The sequence below is a fragment of the Larimichthys crocea genome, chromosome VII (genome assembly GCF_000972845.2).
Source record: "Larimichthys crocea isolate SSNF chromosome VII, L_crocea_2.0, whole genome shotgun sequence".
Lineage (NCBI taxonomy): Eukaryota > Metazoa > Chordata > Actinopteri > Sciaenidae > Larimichthys > Larimichthys crocea.
The window spans coordinates 14,890,040-14,917,867 of NC_040017.1; the positions used below are offsets into that span (position 1 = coordinate 14,890,040).

At 42.4% G+C, this 27,828-nt stretch overlaps 4 protein-coding genes across 6 annotated transcripts; 1 reads left to right on the top strand and 3 right to left on the bottom strand.

The window, feature by feature from the left end:
• Positions 1–6,316, bottom strand: sarm1 (sterile alpha and TIR motif containing 1). The gene is made up of 8 exons (XM_010735792.3): positions 5,203–6,316; positions 3,769–4,387; positions 3,452–3,664; positions 2,842–2,933; positions 2,439–2,765; positions 2,148–2,337; positions 1,679–1,800; positions 1–1,428 (listed from the first exon to the last, which is right to left on the bottom strand). Exons 1-8 carry the CDS (start codon positions 5,676–5,678, stop codon positions 1,314–1,316), a joined length of 2,154 nt encoding a protein of 717 aa, XP_010734094.3. The 5' UTR covers positions 5,679–6,316; the 3' UTR covers positions 1–1,313.
• Positions 6,317–7,227: 911 nt separating this feature from the next.
• vtna (vitronectin a) lies at positions 7,228–12,357 on the top strand. Of its 2 annotated transcripts, XM_010735789.3 has the most exons (8): positions 7,230–7,382; positions 8,147–8,266; positions 8,353–8,766; positions 8,851–8,990; positions 9,064–9,220; positions 9,324–9,476; positions 9,561–10,154; positions 10,798–12,357. In XM_010735789.3, exons 1-8 carry the CDS (start codon positions 7,274–7,276, stop codon positions 10,914–10,916), a joined length of 1,806 nt encoding a protein of 601 aa, XP_010734091.3. In that variant the 5' UTR covers positions 7,230–7,273; the 3' UTR covers positions 10,917–12,357. The 2 variants fall into 2 exon arrangements, with proteins under 2 accessions (XP_010734093.3, XP_010734091.3); XM_010735791.3 differs by lacking the exon at positions 8,147–8,266 and having other exon boundaries at positions 7,228–7,382.
• scarf1 (scavenger receptor class F, member 1) lies at positions 11,373–18,821 on the bottom strand. Its single transcript, XM_010735825.3, has 11 exons — positions 18,341–18,821; positions 18,033–18,094; positions 17,828–17,929; positions 16,362–16,902; positions 16,053–16,271; positions 15,324–15,452; positions 14,983–15,089; positions 14,758–14,869; positions 14,444–14,568; positions 13,912–14,049; positions 11,373–13,815 (listed from the first exon to the last, which is right to left on the bottom strand). The coding sequence occupies exons 1-11, from the start codon at positions 18,439–18,441 to the stop codon at positions 12,698–12,700; spliced, it is 2,754 nt and encodes a 917-aa protein (XP_010734127.3). The 5' UTR covers positions 18,442–18,821; the 3' UTR covers positions 11,373–12,697.
• A 201-nt stretch (positions 18,822–19,022) lies between these two features.
• On the bottom strand, positions 19,023–27,676 carry rilp (Rab interacting lysosomal protein). 2 transcript variants are annotated; one of them, XM_019259478.2, is made up of 8 exons: positions 27,002–27,676; positions 25,507–25,633; positions 23,603–23,724; positions 22,407–22,592; positions 22,004–22,173; positions 21,792–21,917; positions 21,593–21,691; positions 19,023–20,674 (listed from the first exon to the last, which is right to left on the bottom strand). In XM_019259478.2, exons 1-8 carry the CDS (start codon positions 27,344–27,346, stop codon positions 20,548–20,550), a joined length of 1,302 nt encoding a protein of 433 aa, XP_019115023.2. In that variant the 5' UTR covers positions 27,347–27,676; the 3' UTR covers positions 19,023–20,547. The 2 variants fall into 2 exon arrangements, with proteins under 2 accessions (XP_019115023.2, XP_019115024.2); XM_019259479.2 differs by having other exon boundaries at positions 25,507–25,630; positions 27,002–27,675.
• Positions 27,677–27,828: the final 152 nt, after the last annotated feature.

Consider the following 27,828-nt stretch of genomic DNA (forward strand, 5'->3'; position numbering starts at 1 on the left):
TTATTTACAACACATTTTATTTTTTTTATCATGTTTCAAATGAAAAGAACAAATTGTTTGTTGCACACTGAGAACATTAATAAACACGATGATGAGAAATTAAATCCTGTTTTACTACTTGGGGGGAGGTTAATGTGTTTTACACAGAGCACATTTAATAAAATGATATCAGGTGGACGCTGGAGGCAAACAATATTAAGGCAAGATCAGATAAAAGCCCTGGGGAACAGTTGTTGCATTCAGGCTATAATAATATAATTTCATAACAACAATATGCGACCAATATATCTTAATGACTGCTTGAGGATTTAACAAACTTCACATATTTGTTTCAGCCTCATCAAAGCTTCTTTAATTAATCTTCATTCTTGATTACATAGAAGGGATTTGCTACTGTGTGTCATGTTGCTGGATTTCTGTTGTTACCTGACTGCTTCTTTTAAACACACTAAGTCAAACATACCGAGGGAACAAGGATGACAATTTAATTGGAAAGCCAACAATAGTCAGTGTGCTGAATGAGACAGTCAAAGTATTACATTATGTTGTAACGGAGGTCTACAAGACACTCCGTAACACAGATAGGATCATTTCCATTTTCAAGGACTTGACGGTGCATTTCAAGTCCTTTAAGTTAATGTGCATCACTTTTACAGAAGGTAGGACGTGTTTAATACTACATGGGTATGTTTTTTGCTGCCTTTACACTCCTTAAAGCTGTTATTTGGTTAATTGGGGGTGCAGTTATACAGAATGTAGCTCATTTGTTTCTATATAATACGTCATGCCTTCAGTTTAGATTATACCCGCAATCAACGCATCTGCTAGGATTCTTTTCTCTTGCAACCCTACCATAAAAACAAATGTTAATAAAATCAGATACCTATTTTGCTCCTCTGAGTAATATATGAGTTAAACAAGAAATGATTGCATATAACTTTTATATAGACCGTCGTGTTAGTGGGTGCCTCAGAGATTGCTATTAATGATGTTGCTGGGTCTCAATGACGGCTGATGTATCACAGTTATTTTCCTGAGAGACAGAAGGCGTATGCTGTACCTGCAGTGTGAGGCTACTATCGTTTAAAGGCTTACACTTTATTCCATACAATCTGAAATCCCTTTTAATAAATTCAATTCATCATTCGTATATTAGGTCTTTGTTTGAGCATGTAATCTAAATATATTCAAATTCACTTCTCATGCATTTTGGCAGTGCAGGGGGAAGCTGCCAGCCGGTTCACCGTAGGCCGTGTGGAATTTGGCATCATTGGAAGTTATTGTAGCTGAGAAACTTTATGTCGTTTATTATCTTATTCTTTCTTTTTCTGGCCTTTGGAAGTGCCTGAGCCGTCGATTTGGTCTTGTTGTCCTTTCAGAAAGCGGAGGATCTTCTCGATCGAGGCCTCCTGATATTCATGAGACCATCTGTGTCAAGAAAAAACAACAGCAAATAAGTTCCCTCTAATGGATATGTTACAGATGACAGACAATAAAAAGTTAACTCCATAAATGTTTCATTAAAGAAATAAAAGAGGCTTTAAAAGATGTTATCTTGAAAAGAGACGACTGTCACACAACCACAACTCAAATCAGCTGTTAAACATGTTGACCTCCTTAAATTTACCGTAGGTACACCACACAGCCATGTGGTGAACAGTGAAAATATGCGACTCACTTGATGCCATTGAAGTTGAGAATAGCTCTCATGTCCTCCGGCAGAGACATGGGGTCAGGCCACATAAAATTATCTGTGACAGGAACTATGTTCTTCTTTCCAGCCAAGGCTGTGACGATCTCCTGTAGGATTAATGATCATTTCTTTCAGTCTGTGAGATATATTCAGACATGTAAAAGCACAGGTTTCAGGCATTCTGCAAAGGTTGGTGACATTTCCTGATCCTGTTGCAAGAAACTACAACATTAACATGCATTTAGCGCAGCTAGAAGTAGCCAGTAGCTGACAAAACAAAATAATACAGATTTACATCATGTTTACCAGCCAGAAGTTCAATTTCCTGACCTGGCAAATTCATATTTGAGTTTAATTAACTGATTAGTTTATCAAGCCGAGCTGTCATAAAGTGATACATAATTGTTTGTTTTTTTAAGTGGTATTCACATGCAGTAAATGGAAAACTTCTGACCTTGTGCACCCAATCCTTCATGGCAGTGTCACCCATGCACTTGTCGAGCGCATTTGAAGACAGGACCAGGATAAAGTTGCGTGCCCTCTGTACACTCTGGATCAGTTTGTCCTCGAATTTACCGGCCTCCAGCTTCTCCACATCTATGAAGACGCTGTACCCTCTAACCTGCAGGTGCACCTTCAAAAGGCTTGGAGAGAGAATGAGAAGCAGTTTTAGCACAGGTAAGGATGAACAAAGACATTACCTATGCCTGATTTAACCAACCCTAACATCTGTTTTTGTTCTGACCTGGCCAGCTGGGAGCCGGTAGTCCGTCGGTAGCTGATAAACACGTCAGGCCCTGCAGGTTGGGCGTCTGTGTGGCACGGTTTAAACGGCCTGCGGCTAGAAGACAGTATCTTGGCTCTGTGGACTCCATTGCCTATGTGGCAGTCAAGCTGGAGCTGCTGATCGGTCAGGCTCTGGACATTGTTGCGATCCACTCCCGACTGGACCATGCCGTAGGTGTACTGACGTAAACGGGGGTCCACTTCAACCAACCAGTCAGCCATATTGTTTGGGTCACATGTGGAGTAGTTGGCATAAGTCTTCAACACACGTAAGTCTCTTAAAAACCTGGAGGACGAGAAAAAACAGAGGTGTCAAAGTGCTCAGTCTCGGGCACGTGCATTATAAAGTTTGTACCACTTGCCTCTTGCGAGTGAGGCCTGCAATCATGCCCAGATCAGCGATCAGATCCTGGTCTGTGATGTTCAGCAGGAGGTCTCCATCTACCTGGAGCTCCTGTACAGGGAGATAAATATCAGATGTGGGAAGTATGGATGCTGAGGAGGCTGCAGCACCCTCTAAAATCAGACTTAATAAACCCATGACTGTAAACTGTATATGATACTATAACAATTTCATTTCCAAGCCTGAATAAGGCAAGACAGGTTGGATCTGTCATATGTGAGCACATGGAGGTGTTTTAAGGAGTTTAGAGTGTCCCACTGAATCAAAATGAGCAAAGAGCACATGGTCAGATGGATCCAGAGAGTTCAACTCAGCCAGCTACACCTAGAGTGCATAAGATACTGCAATTACTGTCATGTACAGTGACATATAGGCCATTAGTACAACAGGATGTGTGATTTGGTTATAGATCTAAGTAATGAGATATATATAGTATTTTTTGAGGTTTAAAGGTGTTATCTGTTAACAGCAAACAGTCACAGGTGCCGATTCAATGATCTGTGGTAGATTGGTAGTATTTTAATGTATTACTTGAGTGTTTTGTACCCGTCTTTATTTGTTTGACTTACCTGGAAACGGTCACAATAGGCACTAAAGCCAACCTGCTGCAGCCAGGTCTGCACTTCACACGTTTTCCAGTTGGGCACACATGACGGGATACGTTTCGGCACTTCCTCTCCCATCATGCTCAGTGCCCGCTTGGCGAGGGCAGAGGCTGTGCCATTGCTGGAGTACATGACGATTCTTTTTAGGCTCTGCACTGCTCCGATCTCTTGAAATATCTTATAAGGACAAATATAGAAGACAGAAGGACAAATTAAAGTCACTGTCACAACAAAGCTATTTGACATTATTAGCTAAGATTTTAAGGAGGCAGTGATTGTACCTTGGTGTTTCGTTGACGAGATTTGATGCTGGTCTCAACGCAAAAATAAAAGGCTGCAATGCACTTTCCCTCCAGTCTTGTGCCATCCAGTAATGGAAGAAGATGCTGCAGATCAGAGGCTGTCTTACCCTGCATGCAGTCTGCACTGTCCAGTAAACTGCGGGCAAAGTCATCCGGATCCAGAGATGCAATGAATGGCTCCACCAGCTCCAAGGTCCCAGATTTCACCACCTCTTTCTCAATTTCTCGGTTTGCAGCTAACACAGTCACAGCCAGACATGCGTGGTAGCGAATGAGTTCATCCTCTTTGGAAAAAGCCAGTGGGAAAAGCCACTCAGCTGCCTGTTTCTCAATCATCCATCGCTGGCAGCGGTGGCCTCCGTACATGGCACAGTTTGCCAGTGCCACAGCACAGTGGCGTAGCACGGTGGGATCTGTACCTCTGCACCAGTACAGGAGGGCATCCAGGGCCCCGTTAGAGATGAGGTGGACGGACGTCTCCTCGGAGTGTTTGAACATGTGCTCCAGGATGCCTGAGACGCTGCGAGCCAGCTGTGCATCTTCCTGCTGTCGAGTCAGGTTGAGGATAACCCCGAGGCCCATACGGGCTAAATAATCTCTGTCAACAGGAGATTGTAACAAAACTCAAACAATCAGCAGGACTGAGTGCAATTTAACAGTGAATAGTAAACAAATACTCCTGAATGAATGAATGAGGAATAAACAGGCATTTATGGTGTGTTTGGTAACACCAGATTTATATGAATTAGTCGACAACTTTGACATTTAATTAATCTTTTAAGCCTTTTATCACACACAAAATGCCAAACAAGTAATACGATTAAAGGATGGGCTGCTTTTCTCTGTTTTATATCACTGTAAATCTAATATATATTCAGTTTTGGACTGCTGGTCGGACAAAACAAGTACCTCCAAGATGCCATGTTATCTGGGACTTCTGTGGTGTGTGTTTTTCAAAGTTTATAGACTAAACTATTAGCAGATCAATCAGACAAATATGCCTTGAAATCAACACAGATCTGTATAAAGAGGTGGACACAAAAACGTGAATACTGGCTCTTAAATTTTACATTTATCTAATAAAAAAACAGCCTTGCAATATCCTAAGATGTTAAGCTTTTAAAGTTTGACTTTGACAGACATGTGTTGATTCATTCATCATTTCTGAGGCTGTAATTTAAGGATATTGTGTTTCTGTGTTTTTTGTCCTGGTTAGATGACATGGCAGGAACATTTATTAATACGATAGGTGTACCATAATATAAGTTGCTCATGTGGTCTTAAACAGACTTGAATATGACTCATTTTAAGTACAAACAGCTTTTATCAAGGCCTCAGAAACTACATGTGGATAATCAAAACATCTCTGACACAACTTCAACATTAAAATCTTTCTAAACTTAGTCAGCCTACCTGTTGTCTGAGGTCAGGATCTGCTCCAGCAGTTTTGCAGACTCATAGGTGATCTCCACAGCAGGGGTCTGCTGGAGCTGTAGCAGCAGCTCCAGGCCTCCATCCAGCCGGATCCTGTTGCAGATCTCCTCGGCCACCTGACGGCCTACAGCGGGCAAAACCCAGGCCTCCTCCACCAGCTGAAATATCTCAGCGATGGACCTCCGGGTTTCATCTGAATCGCAGGTTTCCTTGCCTGACTTCAGCCTCCTGATGGCGGAGCGCAGGGCGGGGAGGGAGACGTCCAAAACCGCCTGGACGTCGGCACTGACGCCCGGAGACACAGCTCTGGGGTCGCAGCTGGAGCCGGAGTTGGAGCCGCTCCTCCCTCTCTGCAGTCGGCTGACATAATCCGGCACTGTGAGTCTGTCTGAGCTGAACATGATGGAGAAATGTCGGTAGAGCCTCCACAGGAAGAGCGTCAGAGAAATTAACATGTGCCGGCGGAGACGTCAGTATCAGTGGATGTGTTTGTTTACAGAGGCCTCTGATGATGATCCCCAGGCTTGAAAAAACAGATGCACCAAGCAAGGCTTCAGCTGCAAATCAATAGTGACACCTCTCTGTGGCTGTAAGCACATAAACACTCATAAGCAGATCTTGAGCAGGTCACCGGTGTGTGTCGAGCCTCAGCAGCTGCTGCTTTGTCTCTTTGTCTCCCATCGACTAATAGATGACTTAATGCCTGCACACAATCTGTTTGTCCATGTGTCCTTAATAAAGAGGCAACATCTCAACACACTGGACCCTCAAACTGTAAAGCCTGCAGAGTAAATCCCACTTGTTTTCCTGAAAAAATAAAACTCTATTGTTGTCTGTCTCCTCGGCTTACACTGAGGGTTTGCAGACAAAGAAAGCCTGCTCTTGTCATACTCCTCTGTAGCAGAAAAATACAAAATATGACACCTATCTCCGATGGTAGCCCCCCTAGACCTATCGCATCCTTTGGTCAGCATCCGCAGGCTGTCATCTACAGTGGTCTGCACCGCCCACCGGCTCCGGATACCGCCAGAGATGAACAGGAAAAAAAGCACCCCTCCTCCACCTCCTCCTCTTCCTCCTCCTCCTCCCCTCTCATCCCTGCATCACCGCCGGTCAGAGCATGCTCAAAGTGCCCATAAACAAATCAGGCCCTCTGCTGGACACATTGTGTCTCAGCATGTGCTGTGTATAATATCTGTAAAGGTTGTTATTAAAGGCCATAAGGAGTTATATCACTAGAAATGTATATATTAATAATATTTCATGCAATGATGCAGCCCAAAATGCTGAACAAAAACAAGATCAGATTAAAATGAATATTGTTTTTTAATAATGAGAAGAAGAGAAAACAACACAATAGGTAAAAATATGGATGATAAATATCAATGGCAACAGAAAAAATGGCCATCTGTGGCAACTAGTTGAATTAAAGAGATAGGTTTGATGAAAAAAAAAGGACTTTAACCATCTTAGCGTGGCTCCTTTAGTGCACGTGAAAGCACTGATCAAATCAGTACGAACTGTAACAAGATGGGCTAAATGACTGTCATGTGACACAGAACAGAAAGGGAAATCATGGCAGAAACTCATGGCTGATCTCAGTTTTTCTCAACTCAATAAGCCAGCAGACAAACAAATCTTTGAAGGATTCACTGTTTCCTCAACAAAATGTTTCTTCATTGCCAAGTGCATTGGAGAATGACTTTTTAGAGAAATTAAAACTGTTGTCTGCAGATGTTTATTGGCTTGAGAATCTGTGTTCAGCTGTTTTACAAGGCTGATTTACAAGATGCTGTTTTACTCTTCTGTCATCACCGAAGCTTCACAATAAAACTAGGTTACAGGTCTAGTCTTGTCCTAAAAAACAAGAAAGAAAGTCACTGCATTACTTCAGAAGCAGATGGTCACACTGCCTAAACTTTTATTTCTTATTGATCTCTCTCCCTCTGTCTATCTCTGTTTTTCTGCTCGAGGCAAAAGAGATTTCGAAATAAGGTTAAAGCAAACAAGGAAGTGGGGTGACTAACACGTCTCCAGTGATTAGAAGCATATGGTCCATCATTACTTTTCTCATTCTGTGCTCTGGCACAACAGAGGAAACATGCGGCTGTGGACTGTCCTGCTGCTCGCTCTGCTCAATCAGGCTTTTGCTGCCGAGGGTAAGTACAGTACATCATTAAAATATCTGTTTGAAAGTTCCTCAGAGGATTTGTAGTGTGTGTTTGGTGTACATGCTTCAGTATAGTATTATCGTGTTACAGTCAGACATTATAATGGACCTAGTCTGTGTGTTAAATGTACTTATTCAGAGTCGGTTTATTTCTATCAGCAGCTACAACAACATATTGGATAAAACAATTAACACTTAACATTATATATTAACTAATTTAAACATAGGTCGACCCAATCATAGGTGTTAACTTTGGGTGCATGTCAGACACATCTATCTTAACCTTAATCTATAAGATACTAAAAAATGCTCATCACAAAGAGCCAGAACACACATTGTTGTTTTCAAATTTCTTATTTTGTCAGTCCAAAATCCAAATATACATTCAACTTTAAAACTATGTCAAGCTGTGAAAAGCTGTAAAATTCTCATATTTATGAAGCTGGAACCTGTGAATGTTTAGCATTTGATTAATGAATCAACTAACTGTTTGTTTCAGTGCTAATTAATAAATTATTATTAACCAAGACACTGTAAGTAGGCGTTAAACAAAGCTAACTACAACGATAGAGAAAAATAATATCCCATGATGCCATTAGCATTCTGTCCAAGCCTCATGGGAGCTATAATCAAATCAAATCCAAGTTAACTTTATTATCCAGAGGAGGAATCTCATTTGATCAAAGAACACAAGGAGGAAGCACAAAAACACACCAAAGAGACTCGACTTTAACTTTGCAATTTTATCTTCAGAGTCTTGTATGGGTCGCTGTGAGAATGGCTTTGACGTTCAGAGGAAATGCCAGTGTGACTCAATGTGCAAGTATTACAAGAGCTGCTGCTCTGACTATGAGTCCATCTGTTCTATGATGAGTAAGAAAACCTCCCTGCTTGTGTGTTTAAAATCTTGTTAGGCGCAGGAGAAAGATAGTCACTGGTATCGCTTTTTTCCCCCTCAGCTCGTGGAGACACTTTTGTGTTGGCAGAGGATGATGATGAGCTGTTGGAAGACACCACTCCATCAATGGCCACAGGCGGCATTAGTCGCCAGCTGAAGCCCACACAGCAACCCATCTCAGATTTCAGCCGCAAACCACAGAAACATCCAGAAACCACGCTGGAAATGACCAAACCCACACTGCTGATGGAGATTATATCTAAGAAAACGCCTGTGATGGAGATAACACACATTTCACAGACAGTCCCACCTCCACAGGACGTCCCGACCACGACTGAACCCCCTCAGACTGACCCAACCACTGTACCCATCACGGCCCCCACTGAAGCACCCGACCCAGACGCAGTGGTCTGCAGTGGGAGGCCTTTTGACTCCTTCATGCAAGTAAAAAATGGCTCCACATATGCCTTCAGAGGTGAGTGACTGACAATGCAATCCCCTAATATTTCATTTGATAAAGAGCAAAACTTAATTAAGAACATATGTGGGGGGTTTCTAGGGGATTACTTCTTTGAACTGGACCAGAAGTCAGTTCTTCCTGGTTATCCAAAGCTCATAAAGGACGTGTGGGGCATCGACGGACCCATTGATGCTGCTTTCACCCGTGTCAACTGTCAAGGGAAGACTTATATATTCAAGGTGAGGACACAGGAATTTAGCACCACTTAAATGTATGTCTTTGAACATTTGAATGAATCCAAACTTTTATTAGGGAAACCGATACTGGAGGTTTGATGACGGCGTGCTGGATGATGACTATCCTCGAGATATCAGCGTGGGCTTTGACAAAATTCCTGATCATGTGGATGCAGCGTTTGCTCTGCCTGCTCCTGGTCACAATGGAAGAGAGAAGGTTTACTTCTTCAAAGGTAGAGCCAGATTTTACACGCACATAGAGAGAGATATTTGGTATATCCAACGTGAAGTTACTTGAATGTTTTCCATTTGGGGCCGTTGTGTTGGTTTCTCCAGCCGATCAGTATTACACGTACGAGTTTATGCACCAGCCTTCCCACCATGAGTGCATCGCCATGTCTGAGAGGTCTCCATCCGCACTGTTCAGGGACTACACCGGCATCTACTACAACAACTATCAACATTATCTCAGCCAGCTCTTCTCCAACTGTGAGTTGTTTTAGATCATGTATACTCGTTCAGGAGAGGAGAGAGATGTTGTCACGTCTACAGCTTAATGTTTTTCTTCTTTAGCGCCTCAGCATCATGACAAACACCACTTCATTGACAAGGACTGGAAGGGCCTCAAGTCTCCAGTTGATGCTGTCCTCACAGGCAGAATGTTCGTCCCTCCGAGGAGGCCCACACCACAACAGTGGGGTCCACAGCCAGGCCAGCAGTGGAACCAGCAGTACCCGCCGTATGGACAGCAGTGGAACCAGCAGTGGGGTCGTAGGAGGCAAAGTCGTTCACCCTTCTGGGAATCCATGGCTGAACAGGGGATGAACATGGGCCAGGACATTGCGGAAATGGGGAGGGAAATGGGTCTGAGGTTGGCAGAGAGGCAGAGGGAAATGGGTCGGGAGTTGGCAGAGAGGCAGAGGGAAATGGGTCGGAGGTTGGCAGAGAGGCAGATGGAAATGGGTCGGAGGATGGCAGAGAGGAGGATGGAAATGGAGGAGAGGCTTGGACGTATTTGGGATAGACGGGGGGATCAAGACTGGGACCAGGACAGACGGCAAGATAGTCAAAACAACGGAGGCAACTATGACTCCAGAAGTGACTGGATGTACTTGCAGCCCCCCGAGAGGAGTATGCCCATACAGACCGTCTACTTCTTTAAAGGAGGTAACACAACAGTGTTTATGTTAACAGAAAAATGCAAAGATTTAAATTGTAGATTACATGTAATGTAGCAAATTCTCACATTCAAGAACCCGTAATATTGAAGTGATTATCAGTGATTGCCAGTTACTGATTGTTTTAAGCATTTATTTCCCATTGGCATGCTGTCAAAGCTTCATGAGAGCTGTAATTACAACAAATCCAGTTTGACTTTATCTAAAACAGGAAATTGGTTACGTCACTCTCTTATTTTAGCTTTTAAGACAGACCGATTAAAGAGAGTTACAGACGTAGGAGGCAGCTGGGCGAGGAGACTGAAGCTGAGTAATTCTATCAGACTGTCCGCAGATCTGTCTCACCATAGAAAACTAACAAGTTTCACATGCTGCGAGTTAGTCCACATGACAAAGGAACAGACAGAGAAACCCTTTGCACTCACTCCTTCTGTATTTCTGTGTGATAATCAGTACTTATATATTTTATGAGTCACCAGTAGACAGTTGTCCGGCACAACCATGAGCTGCTTAATGATATCTGGGCTCGACTCAAGGGGGTCCCTTAACTCCAGAGCACCAGTTTTGACCTACCACCTCTCTCAAGTTATCAGTGAGGGAACATGACATGTCTTGTTTTATGTGTTTTCTAGATAAATACTACAGAGTGGACCTCAGGAGCAAGAGAGTCGACCCTGCCATGCCTCCATACCCCAGATCCATTGCCAAGTACTGGCTCGGCTGCACAGACAACCCCGGAGCAGAGAAGTAGTTTGAAATATTTTTAGGTATTTTAATATGATCAACTGGGAAAAAACGATCATTTATTTTTTACTAAAATTGGCAGTGTTAGTTGTAAAAGAAGTGTGTCAAACATGTTCAGTGTAACACAACTTCAGCAAATATTGGAGATCGATGAAAGTCCACACATAGCCAAAGTTCAGCCGGTTGATTGAACTCTTGTTTCTCGTCTCTTGTCAACATTAACTGACCTTCTTTATTAAAAACAACTTCTGAGAAAAACTTGGGACGCTCTATAAAACATAAATAAAGGCAAAATGCAATGATTTGCAACAATTAGTGTCCTCCTGTGTTGTTGAAATAAAAAGTGATGCAGCACAGAGGTATGTATATTAAATGAATATTTAATATACTAATGATTTGCAAATCATTGCAGTCTGTTTTTATCTACATTTTATACTGTGTTACAACTTTTTTGGGATTGGGGTTGTACTTTTACTCACTTACTCCACTATAATTCAGTATATATTCAGTATTGTACTTTTTACAAACATTTATGGGAAAGCTATAGTTACCAGTTACTTTATGATTTGAAATAAAATATACATGATCAGCTAATAAAGGGGCCACTGTTAGAGGTTAAACTAATACAATAAGTAAGCTTCACCTCAAACATATTTGAAAGTACATTTTGATGCTAATACTGTGGTAGTTTGACTCGTAACAGAGTGTTTTTGCAGAGTGCTGTTTCACTGAAATAAAATATCAGTACGTCTTCCACACAGACAGATTTCTAAATCACGTATTTACAAACTTTAAAATGTTTATTTTCATTATTAATTGTGAACATATTTACAGTGAATATGAAATATAAAACACTCATGACACAATGAAGGTTTCATGCACCAAAAAGGAGTCTTTAAATCTTGACGTATGGTCGTACAGATGTCTTGTGTAATGAGAAGAAAACTCCCAATGTTCAGTAATGTGCCTTTTACTCAACAGCAGCATTATGTGTGACCGCAGTGGTCAGTGAGAGGTGTGTTCATGCTCGAGGGCGCTTTGACTGCAGGTTGTAGTTGTGGGAATATTCTTACAAAAACAGTTTTCTGACATCTAATAACAAGTAAAACAGGGCAAATATAATAATATAATACACTGGCAAAACAGCTTTGTTAAATTTTATCAGCTTTACAGATGTCGAAAGGCTGCACTGTGTGCTGATTCAAAGTGAGTCGCATCTGTGAATCACAACTTGTAACAAAAACACATTTCGTAATGAAGCATGGTGTTGTTTTTGCCATTCTTCCCCTTGCCGTCATCTTCCTGGAATAACCCAGATGTTCAAAAAATAAGAAAAATCTCAACTCTTTATGTCTGTTCATCCTTTGTGAGTCCCAGTTATTACAGTACTTGTATGTATACAGTTTATACAACGTGCATCTCTGGAGCAAATAAAAACAATGATCGCTCACTTGTCTCATTATTCGTGCTCATATAGAACTTGAGATCCTGAATGCAACTTGTGGTGTTGTTAGGACACACTACCCAAATACCACAGCTGTCTTTTTTGTTTTTCGTTTATCTTTTAAACTAGAATATATTTAATATTTAGGCTAAAAGTTAAGGTATTCTATTACATATTGCTGCATACATGTCTAACACCATAATTCAAGAATCACAGACCTCTAATTTACTGATTTACAGTTATAACGAGGTTTCTCTCCTTGTGTCTGTAACAGTATAACTGAAGAATAATAAATATGCAGTTGTGTTTGGATCAGACCTGCTGACATATCAGTTTCTCCGAGGTTACGAGTGTTTAATCATGACATTCTCATAGCAGGGCTCTGCACCTTCGTTGGCGATGACCTCCGTGAGACTGGCAGCGTCTCCTGCTGGTCCCACAGTCAGGTAGTTGCTCTCAATTCTTCCTGTACTGGGGTCAGCACCCTGCCTTGTGTCTCCCTCAGCCCTCAGATCTGACCCAGAGTCAGCTGATGCCACCTCTGGCACACTCTGCAAAATGGACGACAGTGGCCTTTTTGGAGTGCTGCTCTCTGATGATGGAGTGTCACTAGCACCAGCTGCATCAGGAGGGTTCAGAGAAGCCTGCTTTCTCCTGATTGGCTTACATATGCCGACTTCTCCTCCAGGCGGGCCTCCCTGCTCCCACACACTCGCCCGAGCTCCGAGCTTCTTCCTTGGTGGTTTGGTAATCCCTTCAGCTGTTTTTGTCTTAGGCCTGCCAGACTCCTGCTCCTTTTGTCGCTGGAGGCTACCGAGTCGTCGTAGCATGGCCTGAACGGGCCCTTCAGAGCTCGACTCTGTCTTCAACACGGGCCTACCTGCCTTACCCACTGTCACGTACACTGTGGTGACTTTATCTGAGACCCCCGCCTGTGCATCAGAGGCAGATGTTGGCAGCTGGGTCCCTTTATGAGCAGCTGTGTTGGACATAGTCCGTCTACGTCCTGATGCCCCGGGAACCTGCAGGGTGGCCCGGGATGGGGTTCTGTCTACTTCTTGATCCCCTATGTCACAGCTTGATTCCTGATTGTTTGTCGCCTGCACATCCACTTCATCTTCCCTCTCCTCACTCTCACCTTCATCTCCCTCTCCAGTTTTAGCTGCGCCTCCCTGACTTTGGAGGGCAGACAGCATCAAAACCCCCCAGGGTGACTTGGATTTGTTACGTGGGTGTCCAGGGAGAGCACCGGGGTCCTGACCCGAGCCACGTCTCTCCTTGGGGGAGAAACGAGTGCCCTCAGCAAACGAGACAGACGGCCGCTTGGACTTGGCGATGCTGGAGGTGCGAGGGATGTTGAAAGGTGAGGTGATGTCCTCGCTGCTGAAGCCGGATGGGTCTAAGAACATGTTACACTTGGAGCTCATCTCCTGGAACTCGCCACCTGCCACCGCCGGGATGTCTGCCAAAGAGACAGAAGAGATGGAGGGGACGTTTGCAGTGCCAGTCTGCTAGCCACCAAAAGTCAATGTAAAGTTTATTATATCTGTGTTCCTACCTTCTCTTGGAGGGACACAGTAGAGCGCCTCGGCCTCTTCCTCATCAGTGTCAAAGGACGACCCCTCAGTCACCCAGCCAGAGGAAGGAGGCTCAATGAAGCTGTGGTTGAATGTCAGCTCTGGGTCATGGTGAGACACTGGTAGCGTCAAAAAACAGATTAAATAAGAAAAGATCCTAGTTACTTTTCATTAAATTATAGTATTAGTATAGTAATGATAACTACACTTGTAATGTTGTAATGTATTTCACTCCATTTCCATGGAACTGCAACATCAAACTATGACTAAGGGCTGCAACCCTGAAAAGAGTTGAGTAACTGGTTCCTCTGAACCTCCTCCCTCTGCAAATTACCGAAATATTGCTTCATAATTCATGTTATTGTTATTCAGTGTTATTCATGTTATTCAGTGACTCAATTCAGTATCATCTTGTCCTTGCATATATGTTCAGCTTTTAGAGTTTGCACACAGTTACAATATATCACCATATTATTTAGCATTGTACTATAATTACTGTGCTGTGGGACTGACCGGTGACACGAGGCAGACCAGAGGACCAGTTAGAGATACAGGGAAGTGCAGCGCCGATGTTAGCAAGGACACTGTAGACGTGATATTTCATCCGAACTGACAAGCCTCCATCAGCCACAGTTGCCCTGGAAGAGACAACTGTTTATATAGTCACACAATGTTTTCGTGCTGATTGTACAACTGAGTTTACAGTTTGCAGCTGGACATGACTCTAAATTCAAGTGAAATTTCGCAAATGGTTAGTTTTTGGCAGCCCAGTAGTGTGTGGGATTATACAGTGTGCTAATGTTGATAGAGGGAAATGAGTCACAGACCTGTCTTTGCCATCAACAGGGCCTCCTCCACAACACAGGCAGCAGCAGAGCACAGCGAGGAGCAACAGGAGCAAAGGAACCAGCACACCTGCTAGAACAGACCCTGTGACACCTGACACACACACACACACACACACACACACACCAAGAAACATGTGATGCTTTTCACGCTCATATACTAATCCATGCAGCAGGATGGATGGATGAATGGATGGATGGACGTACTGCTAGGGCAGGCACCAGTGACTGGGTCACACTGGACCCCCTCACCACAGTCACAGGCAGAGGAACAGTTGACGCCGAACTGCAGGGCGGGGCAGCTGCTGTTACAGCTAGAAAAAGACATAAAACCACAAAATTACATCACTGCAGCAAACATCATGTGTAGGAACGCTGAGTCATGGTCTATATACAGTGAAAACATGCTGTAATAAACATTACAGCATCATAGAGAAGAAAATTAAAGGGACCATAATGGAGGTTTTGCATGTTTTAACCTCAGAGAGTGTGTGTGTGTGTGTGTTTTTAAGTGAAAACTATTACTTATGTTCATAGAGGAACATCACCTCTCTCCCTGAAAGCCTGGCTGACAGACACATCTTCCTGTCACGTGATGGCAGTTACCGTGGAAACAAGGGCTACACAGGAAGCTGCAGGCGTCTCCAAACGTCCTGTTGGAGCAGGGCTCCTCACACCTGGCGAGAGGGAGCGATAACCAAGGACACAAATAAGGCAAAAAGGGCATCAAACTGACCAACATGCATTTGTCCCCCATTGGTCCGTATGAAGAACACACATTTTATGATGACGGCTACTTCAGAAATCTGAAGCAAAGACAAGATCAAGGAGCAACTATTACTAAAGACATTAAACTGCAGTAACTTGATGTTCCAGAAAACTTTTTTCAAAGCATACCACACGCTTGAAGCCTGATTTCCTCCTTGCAGGAAGGCGGTATGAAAAATCAATATGCAGAATTGAAACATGCATGGGGGAGACAATCCATCATGTGATTTCAGTAAATGGCAGCGCAGTTGTTGTGTTTTCAGTTCTCAGTTCTCGAATGCAGAGACGCAAGATGAAAATGTACCAAATGACAGCGTGTTAACTCTATAACAACTAATATGATAATTAAACCCACCAGAAACAGTTGAGAAACCTTGTTTTATAATGTACTTTGTGCAATGTTTGGATATAATGTAAAACATATGTGATTTGTTGTTGTAAAACGTGAAAAATCCTTCACTATAATTTGAGTGCAGGATGGTCAAACATGATAAATGTATGTCTCAAACCTTGGGCCAGTCCATCCAGGGTCACACCTCCAACATTTCCCAGTTTTTGGATCACAGGGTTCATTATTCCTGCAACGTGGACACTTCTCCTTGCAGCCATCACCATAATAACCAGACGAGCACGGGCGGTCGCATTGTGTACCGTTCCAGCCGGGCTCACATGCGTCACAGGCGCCATCAGTACCAGAGCAGATCTGGTTGTCTTTACAGAAACTACAACTAAGGACAGGAGATATAAAAAAAAAAGTAGGAGAGCATAAGCAGTAACAGAGATATTTAAACCTATAAGTGTATCTACCTTACACATACCTCTTTGTACAACCACTGCCATACTTCCCAGCTTCACAGGGCAGGTTGCAGAACTGACCCTGGTACCCTGGGTGGCACAGACACTTCCCATTGGTTGGGCCACAGCTGCTGTGTGTGAGGTCACAGTTACATCGCCGGTCACAGCTGGGTCCCCACCAGGTGGCCTCACATTCACACACACCGGTACGTTGATTACATGGCGACAGGTAGCATTTGCAGGTGCCAGGACATTTCAGGCCCCAGTGGCCCTTGTTGCACTGACACCGACCTGTTAGCTGCTCGCAGCCGGGGCCCACAGATCCCTCAGTCATGCACTGGCAAGGCTTGGCGCACGTTGACGTCCACCAGCCCTCATCGCAGGAGCAGTTTCCATGGACCGGGTGACAGTGGCCATGCCGGCCACACTTGCAGGCGTACTGGCAAAGCGGACCCCAACGGTTGGTGTTGCAGGTGCACTCACCAGTGACGGGGTGACAGCGGCCGTGTGGGTAGCAGGGACACACCTTACGACAGTCTGGAGCCCAGAACTCAAGAGGACATCCTGGTAACAACCAAACAAACACAGGGAAAACATATCATGAACAAAGCACTGTGTATATGTACTGTATTTCAGTACAATTTAGAGTTACTTTAATTTTATGATTCTGTTTATACTCCACTGCATTTCAGAGAGAAATATTGTTCCTGACTCTCTGTCATGTAAATCTAGTTGGGGCCCATATCATAATTCACATGTAACAGATGAGATTTTCACTAAACCTACCAATGGTTTCTTTTAAATAACATATTTAGGCCAAAGAGGGAAAGGTATCAAATAAAAAAGATACAAACAATTTTCTGTAACAGAACTTCTACCTCTTTAATCATGTCATGATTTATCTTGGGACCTTTTAGACGAGGCCTGACCCCTTTGTTGGGAACCACTAGACAAAAATACCTAATTGTATGTGCTCCTCCTTTTTATAAAGCAGTTTGTAATCATAGCTTTAAGTTGACTTATAGGTAAGTTGTTACTACTAAATTATGTGTTTTCATGCAGGACTTTGAACATTAGTCAATCAATTGTACAAGTTAAATAATGAATATGGGACCATCTTAATATTAAACCAATGCCTGTCTCACTGTTACGTTAATGTCCAACCAAACCTTTTAATACAAATTGCAATGAATGTTTTAAATGAAGGTCTTCTGTTTATAATGGAGTATTTTTTATATTGTTGTATTGGTAATCTTAAGTCAAAGCTCTAAATACATCTCTATGTACACGTGGAGAAGATCACAGGTAAGTTATGAGAAACATTTACAGGTTTATGATGTCGTTTTGCAAAAATCAATACCGGTATCACATTAAGTGGTCACGTCTACACAATAAAACTGAAATATGTGGTGCAAATTGTACACTGTAACTCAAACTGACACATCAGTTCATTGATTGTAAACGGCTCCTGTTGTTTGTTGTAACTCACGTGTTTTACACTGAGCTCCATAGTAACCAGCTGGGCATCGACACACTCCGGGATACACACAGATCTCACCCTTCAGGCAGGCCTGGTCACCCTCACACACAGCTACACACACATATATATACAGAACGCATATAAGTGAATGACAAACCACAAAAAAACAAATATGGAGGCAGTAAAATCATATTTCCTGCAGATTCATACTCACGTATAGGGCACTCTTTGCCTTCTTGACGCCATCCAGAGCAACAGACCAGGGTGGAGGGGTCCCTAAATATATAGAATATAATCAAATCAATCAAATAAACCTGACTAATTTGAAACAATAAAACTCTATGTTGTATCTAAACCTCAATTATAACATGGTAGCAGAAAATAATAAGATATAAAATTAAGCCTGTATTCCAACCAAGGAGCTGTCCAGCACAGTGCCACTTCCCTTCTGTAGCTTCTGTAGCGGCTGTTTGTAACAGTAAAAATATACCAGGTGTGAGAGAAGGTAAAGTTGAAGGGTACCTGACGTTGTGGCAGACGTTCTTCCCAGCAGGATCCAGTGTATGAGAGGAGGACGACGAGCAGCAGAGCAGAGCACTCAGAGCTCCGAGGAGAAGATTCATCTCCACACAAAGTCAGAAAACCAAAAAACCAGAGGACCAAATATCTTTCTGCCTCACGTCTTTAACTCCAGCTTGTTCCTGACTTTCTTCCTTTCCTCTCCACTTGTTCTCCTTCCAGTCAAAGCACAATGAGAGGCAGTATCTCTCCTTTTGTCCACCCTCCACCCTTCCCTCCTTCCCCTTTTCTCTCCCTCTCTCTCTCTCTCTCCCTCTCCAGTGAGTCGTCTTGTGGCTCCAGTGCAGCCAGAGAGGTCGAAGCCCCCAGGTTTCCTCTTCCCATTTCCTGGGGAAGTCAGAGCCACTTCCTTCTATTCAGCCAGACACAGAGCTTTTTAAAGATGGTCGAACACTAACACACAAAACTCGCCGCACACACTGCTGCTGCTACAAACACACCCTCCTGATGTTCACATTTTTCCCAGAATCTATTGTTGAGTCTTCCAGGGCACGATGAAGAACGCCTCCGTCCTCCTTATAAGTCTCGAAAGTCGGTACAAAGGTGATGATGTGATCACACAGCAGCATTTTTCAATCTAGTATTTCGTGTTTCTTTCTTGAATTATGGGGAAAATACATTAAAATTCAGTGTTCAATGGATTTTATTGAGGCTTGAAATCTCAATATTACAGAAAATCCACATTTTGAATAGTTTTTATCACATTTCATCAATAAAATGACAAGTGACATCTTAGATCTGTTTACGGCAGCAAAATCTTTCCATTATGATCATGCTTACAAAAATAAATTGCAAACACACTATCTGAGGAAAACATGAACTGATTGCAAGGTCACACATTGTCTCTCAACAAATACAACATCATTGGTCGGTCATTGTCTGAGCAGTGCGATGGTCAGACATTCAGACACTGGTCAGACTGGTGACTTTATAGTAACTCGTCAGCTAATGGTGCTGGGAACTAAAAATAAAAATCACACTTTTTATTATTTCCACAGAATGGCTCAAAGCTTCCTTTTAAAGTAAAGCAACCAACCTGCAGAACACGTGTTTACACATGCACATTTATGGCACCAACATCACATAAACAACAGCCAAAAGCTTTGTTTGGCTCTGTGCAGGGAAAAATAAGAAAATATATTTTTAACAATACAAGTAAGGCTTAAGGAGTTAAAATGCACTCACCTCTGGAAGAGACTGGTAATATAAATACAACTCTTGACCATAAAAGTGCTTCAAATCATTGAAAATACATATAAACACATGGCTTATAGATTCTCCTGTTGGGGTAAAACTTTGATACATGATGATACATTTGTGGTTAAATTTAGATGATTAATTATTAAATGATCCAACGCCCTCTTGTGGAACAAAGGTGAACTTAAAATCCTCCATATTAGTACAATATACAGTATATCATTGTAATGTCTTTGGGTTTTTTTTAAAGAAGTTTGAGGATCTATATATATGTATGCATAATAACACATTTTTATTTTTTTACTAACAACAACAAAACTTTCCTTATGATAAAGAATAAAATTTGAGTTGTATTAATACTTAAATCATCCAGTTAGAAGTATCCCTCTTAATACTGTGGTACACTGTACCATATATACTCTAGTACTAAATGTGTATTAATTTATCACTTCTATGGAGGAATAATTAATAATATTTTGGAGCAAGATTGAGATTAAAGCTGACTTATAATCAGGTGAATGGTGCCTCTGTCACTCCGACTGTACACCCCGTAACCTGTACTGGCACTATGTGAGGAGGGCATAATGCTTCCACACACCAGCACCTTGCTAGTTTTTGATCATAATAATGTAAGGTTATGACAGTGTTGAATAAGTCAGTTGTAATCTGAAATTGGGGGGTGTCAAATCACAACAATATGCCAAATCTTATATAATGTTGCTATAAAAGGGGAAATAAAAGCTAAATAAAGCAAAACACAAAGCTTTAGAGTTTGTTTGTTTAAAACAATCACACTTTCTCGTGCCTCACACTCACATAGTGCTTTTCTATTGACACACCGGCTCTGCGTTCAAATGTCCTCAAAATCTTTGTCTTGAGTCACAGCCAGTGACGAAGGGGTTTCAGATCAAATGGAGACAAATTTGGAGGAATCTCTGTGGTCAGTACCGGGCTCAGGACAATGGTCGCTGATCCGTCTCATCTGTGCCCTCAGAGTCTCCGATGATCTCCCAGGTGGAGGCGGAGCTGCTCATGTGGGTGGGGCTCCGGCCGCTGCCCGACCACGTCAGGAAGCCAAAGCTGCAGAGTAGAAACAGGCCTGAGGTCAGATCTGTAGTCAGGGATTACAGCTAAAGATAGTCCAGGATTGACAACGATTTCAGGACAGTGACAGCAGAGAGAGGTGAAACCAGCGAGGTGATTCATAGATGATGTCTGCTATATTCCTGATGTAGTTTTATTGCTCTTGTTTAGTATTTAATGAGTGTTTCAGCACAAAGTCCTGCAGATGTAAGAGTTGAATTGACTGTTCTTCTTCACAAATACTCTCTACTTATTTCTTTTTTCTCTGGGCTTTCTGTTTCTTATTTTAAACCAGACCATCTAGTGTCAGAAGTGGCAATACAAAATGCAGAACTGAAATATTGGACTGGCTGTCTAATGAACTCATAACACAGCTTAACCCGGCTGTATGCTTAGTCCTGACCAGAGAGGAGTCGTCAAACACATTCTTCACTTAATTAAATTCTCAGTCATGCGGGCTTTCCCTCACTCAGACTCAAAAGTCCCAAATTTAAGCAAGATTTCCTTCCCTGTACATGTTTGTCTCTTCTCTTCTTCCCATGCTTCGAGCAAATGTCATTAAAATAATCCTCTGTTTGCCTGATTGGATAAATCTTCCGTAATAGTCTGTGTACACAGTTACTGGGAAAAATAAAAAACATAACCACTGGCCTACTTGATGAGCTCTTCTCTGGGTCAGGTCTCTTTCAGTCATTTTTCTTATATTTAATCAACTCTGTGAAGGAATGCAAAGCAATAACATAAGGCGGGACAGATGCTGAAATAAAAACAAAGAAACCACCGCTGCTAAAAACCTCAGGTGAGAAGTCTAAACAGATGAGGACATCATGTCTGACTTTTTCCAAACCAGACCAGCATTGTGGTTTCAGGTCTTGGCGGTGTAGTGCAGCAGTGTCACACTGAAGCTGTACTCACAGGTTTCGAATACGTGACTCAGCTGGTTTGTCAGCACCGTCAACTTCTGTACTATCTACTTCTGTCTGCCCAAACAGAGAAGTCCTGTCCTCCTCGTCACTGGAAACAATAATAAAAATTTTTTTTTTTTTTTTTTTTTACAGCGGCTCATTAAATCTGGATATGAATGATGAATGTGTGTTGAGTGTGTAAGACAGACCTGCTGCTGCACTCGCTCACAGGAATCCCGAGCATCTTTGCCTTAATGAGCTTTCTCCTTTTATTGATGGCGGAGCGCACGGCTTCTAACAGGAAACCCGGGCACCTCTCCTCATTCAGGATCTCCCTGCAGAAACACAATCTCATTCAGGAACAGTGCTTTAACACCTCAGTGTATCTGCAGTAAGAAACTATACCACATGCATCACACACCTCTGATAGTAGTTGAGCTCCTCCTGCACCAGGAACAGGTTGGTTTTGAGCTCGTTCCTCTCGAAAATGATGTCTCGCACCTCCTTCTTGGTGAAGCACGGCTGATCGGGATCCTTCTGGTCGGCAGCCGACTTTTTCTTCGACTCAGAAGCTTTTTGACTTGGATTGGACTGATGGGAGGACAGAGAGTCATCAGGTCATACAGACTAGAGAAATCATTCCTTTTGGTTATTTGATCAGTCTATAACACTGTAAATAGGCGTTAAAGTCTCTAAATTCAAGAATGTAAGCACACTTTTATACATGTGAGAAGTAGACTATCATATATTTTGTTGGACATGAATAGAGGAAGCATAAATTAAATGAAATATATATAATCTTCTTGTGTGGGAGGCATGCGTACAGGGCTGTTGCTGTTGGTTCTGTCCAGCTGTGCTTGTAGATTTTCTATCTCTTTGCTTTTCTCCTTCAGGTCGGCCTCCATGTCAGCCTTCCTCTCCACGGTGCTCTTCAGCTGGGCCTGCAGCACGTTCTGCTTGTGTCGCAGCTCCGCATTCATCTTCATGAAGCGATCCAACTGCTCCTGGAGCTGCACACAAACACACACACACACAGACACACATATATGAACTACTATTTTAAAACATGAGCAGCAGCAAATAGACCTACTAAACAGACTGCTTCTATATTTCCCACCAGGTATAAATACAGTTGAACCCAAAACCAACAAGGATGAGCTGAAACAAATAAACAGTATCTGGATCTGGGAGCGTGGGGTGAAAATGTTTCCATGTGTGGGATTGGGACCAAAAGTGTGGGGGAGGAATTAAACCACACAATGTCAATACAAGTGTAGCATTCATTTTAAGGATGATAAAAAATGTGAGGCATCCATTTGAGCAGACAGAGACACTAGCTCAGTTCACCATGAGTTTTTTTTTTCAGCCTTTCACTCAAGTCAACTGACTGTGAGCAAAAGGCAAATCGTTAACAAATACACACCCAGTTATGGCTGCTATTTAAATCACGTGGTACACACACGTGCAAACGCTCAACAAGAACACACACGTCAACACACGGTAGCCCTGTGGGAGTGAAAGTCTGTCCAGACTTGTCTGAAGTGCAGCTTAATTCTCCAACAGTAACTATGTCAATAATCTCAGCACTCACTCTTTCTATGATCATAAAAACACTTCATGTCCTCCAGTGTGAGTTTATTATATATATAATATATTATATATGTATAAGATGTAACTTTTAATTTGATGCGACATGTGATACATGACATGAAACCTACTAAAAGAATACTCTGTAATGTAATAAACACTATTGTTTCTAGAAGAAACACACCTTTAAAAAAAATGACCTTTGAAGCCACAGCCATAAACATAATTACAGTGTTTGTGTGTCCACGTGTCACAGTTTTCAGTGCACACGAGCAAAGACTTCTCTCCAGTCTAGAAACCCAGTACCCAATGTAATGACAAATAATGAATTGAGAGCTGCTGAATGAATGAATGTTTGACTTTTGATGTGAATGTGTCAGAGTGCATGGGCAGAAGAAGAGTCGCCATACGTTTGGTGTTTGTGTCTCCTTACCGCCTCCACCTCTTTGGAGATGGTGCTTATCTCCTGGACTTTAGCTCTCAACTCATCTCTCTGCTTGTCCACCACCCCCTTCAGCTTCAGCATCACCTCTCGCTCCTGCCGCTGGACACGGTCTGAACACACACACACACACACACACACACACACACACACACACACACACACACACACACACACACACACACACAGATAAACACAAAAAAAGGGTGAGGTAAGGAAAGCAGTAGCTCTAAATGTTGCAGGCTATGGTTCTTGTTATTGTTGTTCTCTGATGATAACATTCAGGCATGGAATAAGAAGTGGTACATTAAATAATTCATTGGTGGCTATTAAAAAAGCTTCATTGATCTGGAGTGTGTCTGAATAAAAACTATGTAGACCGTTGTCAGAGTGTACTTCACCATCATGAAAAGATGAAACAGATCTACAGTATACTACCTCAATCAAACAGTTGTAGAAAGGACAGACGACACTGGACATGATCATTTACAAAGACTTTCAGCTCACTCAAATCTCTTGCTTGTTCCTTCAGAAAGATATCTGACTGTTGACTTTTTCCAAAGTATTTTTAGAAATAGAAACATACCACGAATATTCCATTCACCTCTATTGTGTTTGCGTGGAGGGAGAAATCTCTGACATGGATATCTCAAAACCTGGGCAAACGAAAGCAAAGCTATCGCACATATAGATACCATTGGTGGAAGGATGTTTTTTTAGGTTCTGGATAAACTCAGACCATTTAGACATACTGGCGCTGCAGCAAGAATAAGGTGTTTCTTTCAATAAATATGCTGCAGTCCTTTCAAATGAAATTCTTTTACATACACACGGTTGAACTTCACCTCCGCTGAATGAATCACAGAGGCCTGACAGCTGTCACATAATAAACGATTAAATTCATCTGCGTGCCCTCTTGTCAAATAAATCAGTGTTAATACGGCATGTTATTCCTGTCCGTACAAGAAAACAACAGTCAGCAAAGTGACTCCACCCCTCTGGCTCACAGTTTTCTACATGCTGATATTTATCAGTGTGTACAAGCCAAGAAGGAATGATATCACTGTTTCACTTTGTCAAAGCAATTACTAAACAAAACTGATGAAGTAGACGTCAAATACAAGTACAAACAAAGCATTTTATTTAGTTATGCTTTTCTATCTGCATTGTGAAAATACAATAATTTTGTGATTAAAGGAGAAAACCTACCCTGCAAATTTTGATTCAGTGCATCGTCTTTATTTTTGTAGGGTGAGCACAGCCCTGCTCTGAGTCCCTCTCCCACCTGTGAGAATTTATGCTGCTTCAATAATAACTGCCCTATAAACACTGCAGCGACCAGTTGGACTGCTTTCTGCCTCACAGCGTACGACTGTTAATCTACTGCTTTGAATCTGTGTAGTAACTGATCGCATTTTTACAGACATACATTTGCATTCATGGACTGGATGAGGAAAACTACATAATCAAATGACCGTGAGGTTGATTTGCCTGTTCAAAGAGGAGCTGAAGACTAGGCTGGATAAGTCTGAGGGCGCTTTTTGAACATAAAGTGTGTGGCGTTTCTCTCCAGTGTTTCAGAAAGCAACGAGGTATAAATCATGATTGCTTGTTTTTATCATATTCACATTTATTTATTTATGTTGTGTTATATAAAACTTGGAATAACTCATACTGGGGGTTTAGAGCCAAAAACACCACACACACACACATACACACACAACACATTCCAGTTTGGACTGTCCGTTCATATGGGAACATGGGGTTTAAACTGTAATGTGAGTACTATAAACAATATGCAGTGAATAACAGTGGAAGGGTGATTTTAGGGAGCAAACACAGCCCAGCTTTAGCATATTTTACATTTCACTTCACTTTAAGATCCTGCGACATACCTTCCTGTGCATGATTTCCCTTCAGCCGGCTCTGCAGCTCCTCCCTGTCCTCCTGCAGCTGCTGTACCTGAACCTGCAGCTCCTCGCACCTCCTTTTCCACTGTTGCTCCTTCTGCTGCAGCTCCTGCTTTAGGGGATGGGAGACAGGCTGTAAAAACCATAACCTTAAAGGTGGATTATAAGATATAAGCCTGTTATAAGTCTCTTGAGCATATAAGAATTTGACTTTGACAAAGCAGGGTGTGTCCAAGCTGATGTCATGTTGTAAAGTCATTACAGATGTTGTGTTGAAATGCGTCCAAGACATCTCAACAGCAGGTTCTGACATCTGGACCGATCCACTTCAATATGTAGCACTGATTTTAATAATATCTTGTCTACAGTACACGGATCTTACAGATTAAAATGTAAAGGGTCAGACATGCAAATGAATGAGCATCGATAGTATGATCACAAAACCATTCACAACAATGAAGTCCTTTGTTGTTAATAAACCATAAAACATACGTTACTATGACAGGCCCCTGTTGTGGAAGTACAGTACCAACTTCCCTCTGCCTGTACTATACTCATGTCCCATGTGTATTAGGTCAAACGCTATGAATTTCACATTTTGTAACACTGCAGCATGAACTGCATGTAACATGACCACAGACGGAGAATGCACATACTTTGCAAATATTTAAAGTTTTTTTTTGGAGTGACTGACATTTGAGTAGCTTTTTATTTATTTATTCTGTGACACAAAATTACAACAAAGACAGAAAATAGTGAGCTATATTTTACACTCATGTGGATGTTTGTTCACTTTAGGATATATGCACGGCCAGATTGGGCTGTTGGGGCCCCTATTTACCCCTGATATCGTGCCCTTTGGTCCAGAAGCCTACTTTTTTTAGTTAAAAATTAGACTAAACTAGATTAACACACACATTTCATACGACACTGGTGACATATACACAGTTAGAAAAGACAAAGATGTTTACATGTTGCTGTTACCACCGCGTTAGCCAAATAACCGCCACGGTGGTTGCCTTGACAACGGGTCGGCAGGGCTGGTATTTCGAGTTAACGTCCGCGGATTGATATAAATTAGTCAGTTACCGTTAACAGACAGCCGCCCTGAGTGATAAGGCACAGTAATGCACTTTTATATTAAGTAACATACAATCAAATATAAACACAGCGTGAAAAAAATTACGTTTTGTTTCTGAATTAATACAAGCTTTTTTTGTATTTTATTTTAAAATACTTAGGCGGCAACAGGCGCCTGCAGCGTATACTGCAACTAGTCCCCTCCTGGTGTGTGCGCTGCTTGTCAAACAGGTAACGTCTGGTGTTTGTCACGACGCAGCCGTTACTACCGTTAAAGTAAAGCTCCGTTACAGTTGTAACGTCGGTGTAACACACACACACGAACATTGGGAAAGAAAGCCCTCGTTAATATATTGTCTACAAAGTGCTAAGAGGATTAAAAGCTCCCATTGCCTCTCACCCGTATTTCATTTTTATCGCCGCCCTCCTCGCCTTCCTTCCCCGCCGCCGCACGTTTCTTCTGCTGCTGCAGCTGAATGGTCTCGAAGGTCCTGAGCAGCTCCTCTTCCTTCAGCTTGTGAGCGTGGTTCCTCGAAGCGAAGCTCTCCAGCAGCTCCAGCACTTTCACTATCTTCGGCACCAAGCCGACGACGCTGTCTTTGCCACAGCCGTCGATAAGTTTCTCCACCTCGGTGCCGATAAGTTTGGCTATTTCGTACACGTTGTCCACAGTTAGAGCCGAGGACGTCCTGTCAAAGCAGCCCTCCGCGGGTCTGCTCTCCGGCTGTACTTCGGGTGCCTCCATGGCTGAGTGTGGGAAGCCCCGCGGCTTACTTCAACATGCTCTGGGTCAGCTATCGAAACCGACAGTGGCTGACACGAAGAAACTGCATTATATAAAAAGGGAAAGCAACAAACTAATGCTGGTGTAAAGTTAAAGCGTGGGCATACCGACACGCCTGAACATGAGCAGCTCCTCTTCCGTCATGAACCTTTACGGCGCGGTCACGTTAACACTACCCGTCAAATAAATAAATAAAAACACTACAAGGACATCAAGTACTCTGTAATACACTGTAATGCAATGTTGGATGATCCAGGACAGTCCAGCAATCCACACACACACACAAACACACCACAAGATCCTCCTACTTTTCTGACCAATGTAATTCGAGCACACACACACACAAACATGCAGAAACTCGCCTGCCAGGTCGAGCATACTGATGCATGCACCAGAGCGTGAACATTGAATTTCCTGTACATCTACAGTCATGAAATGCTGAC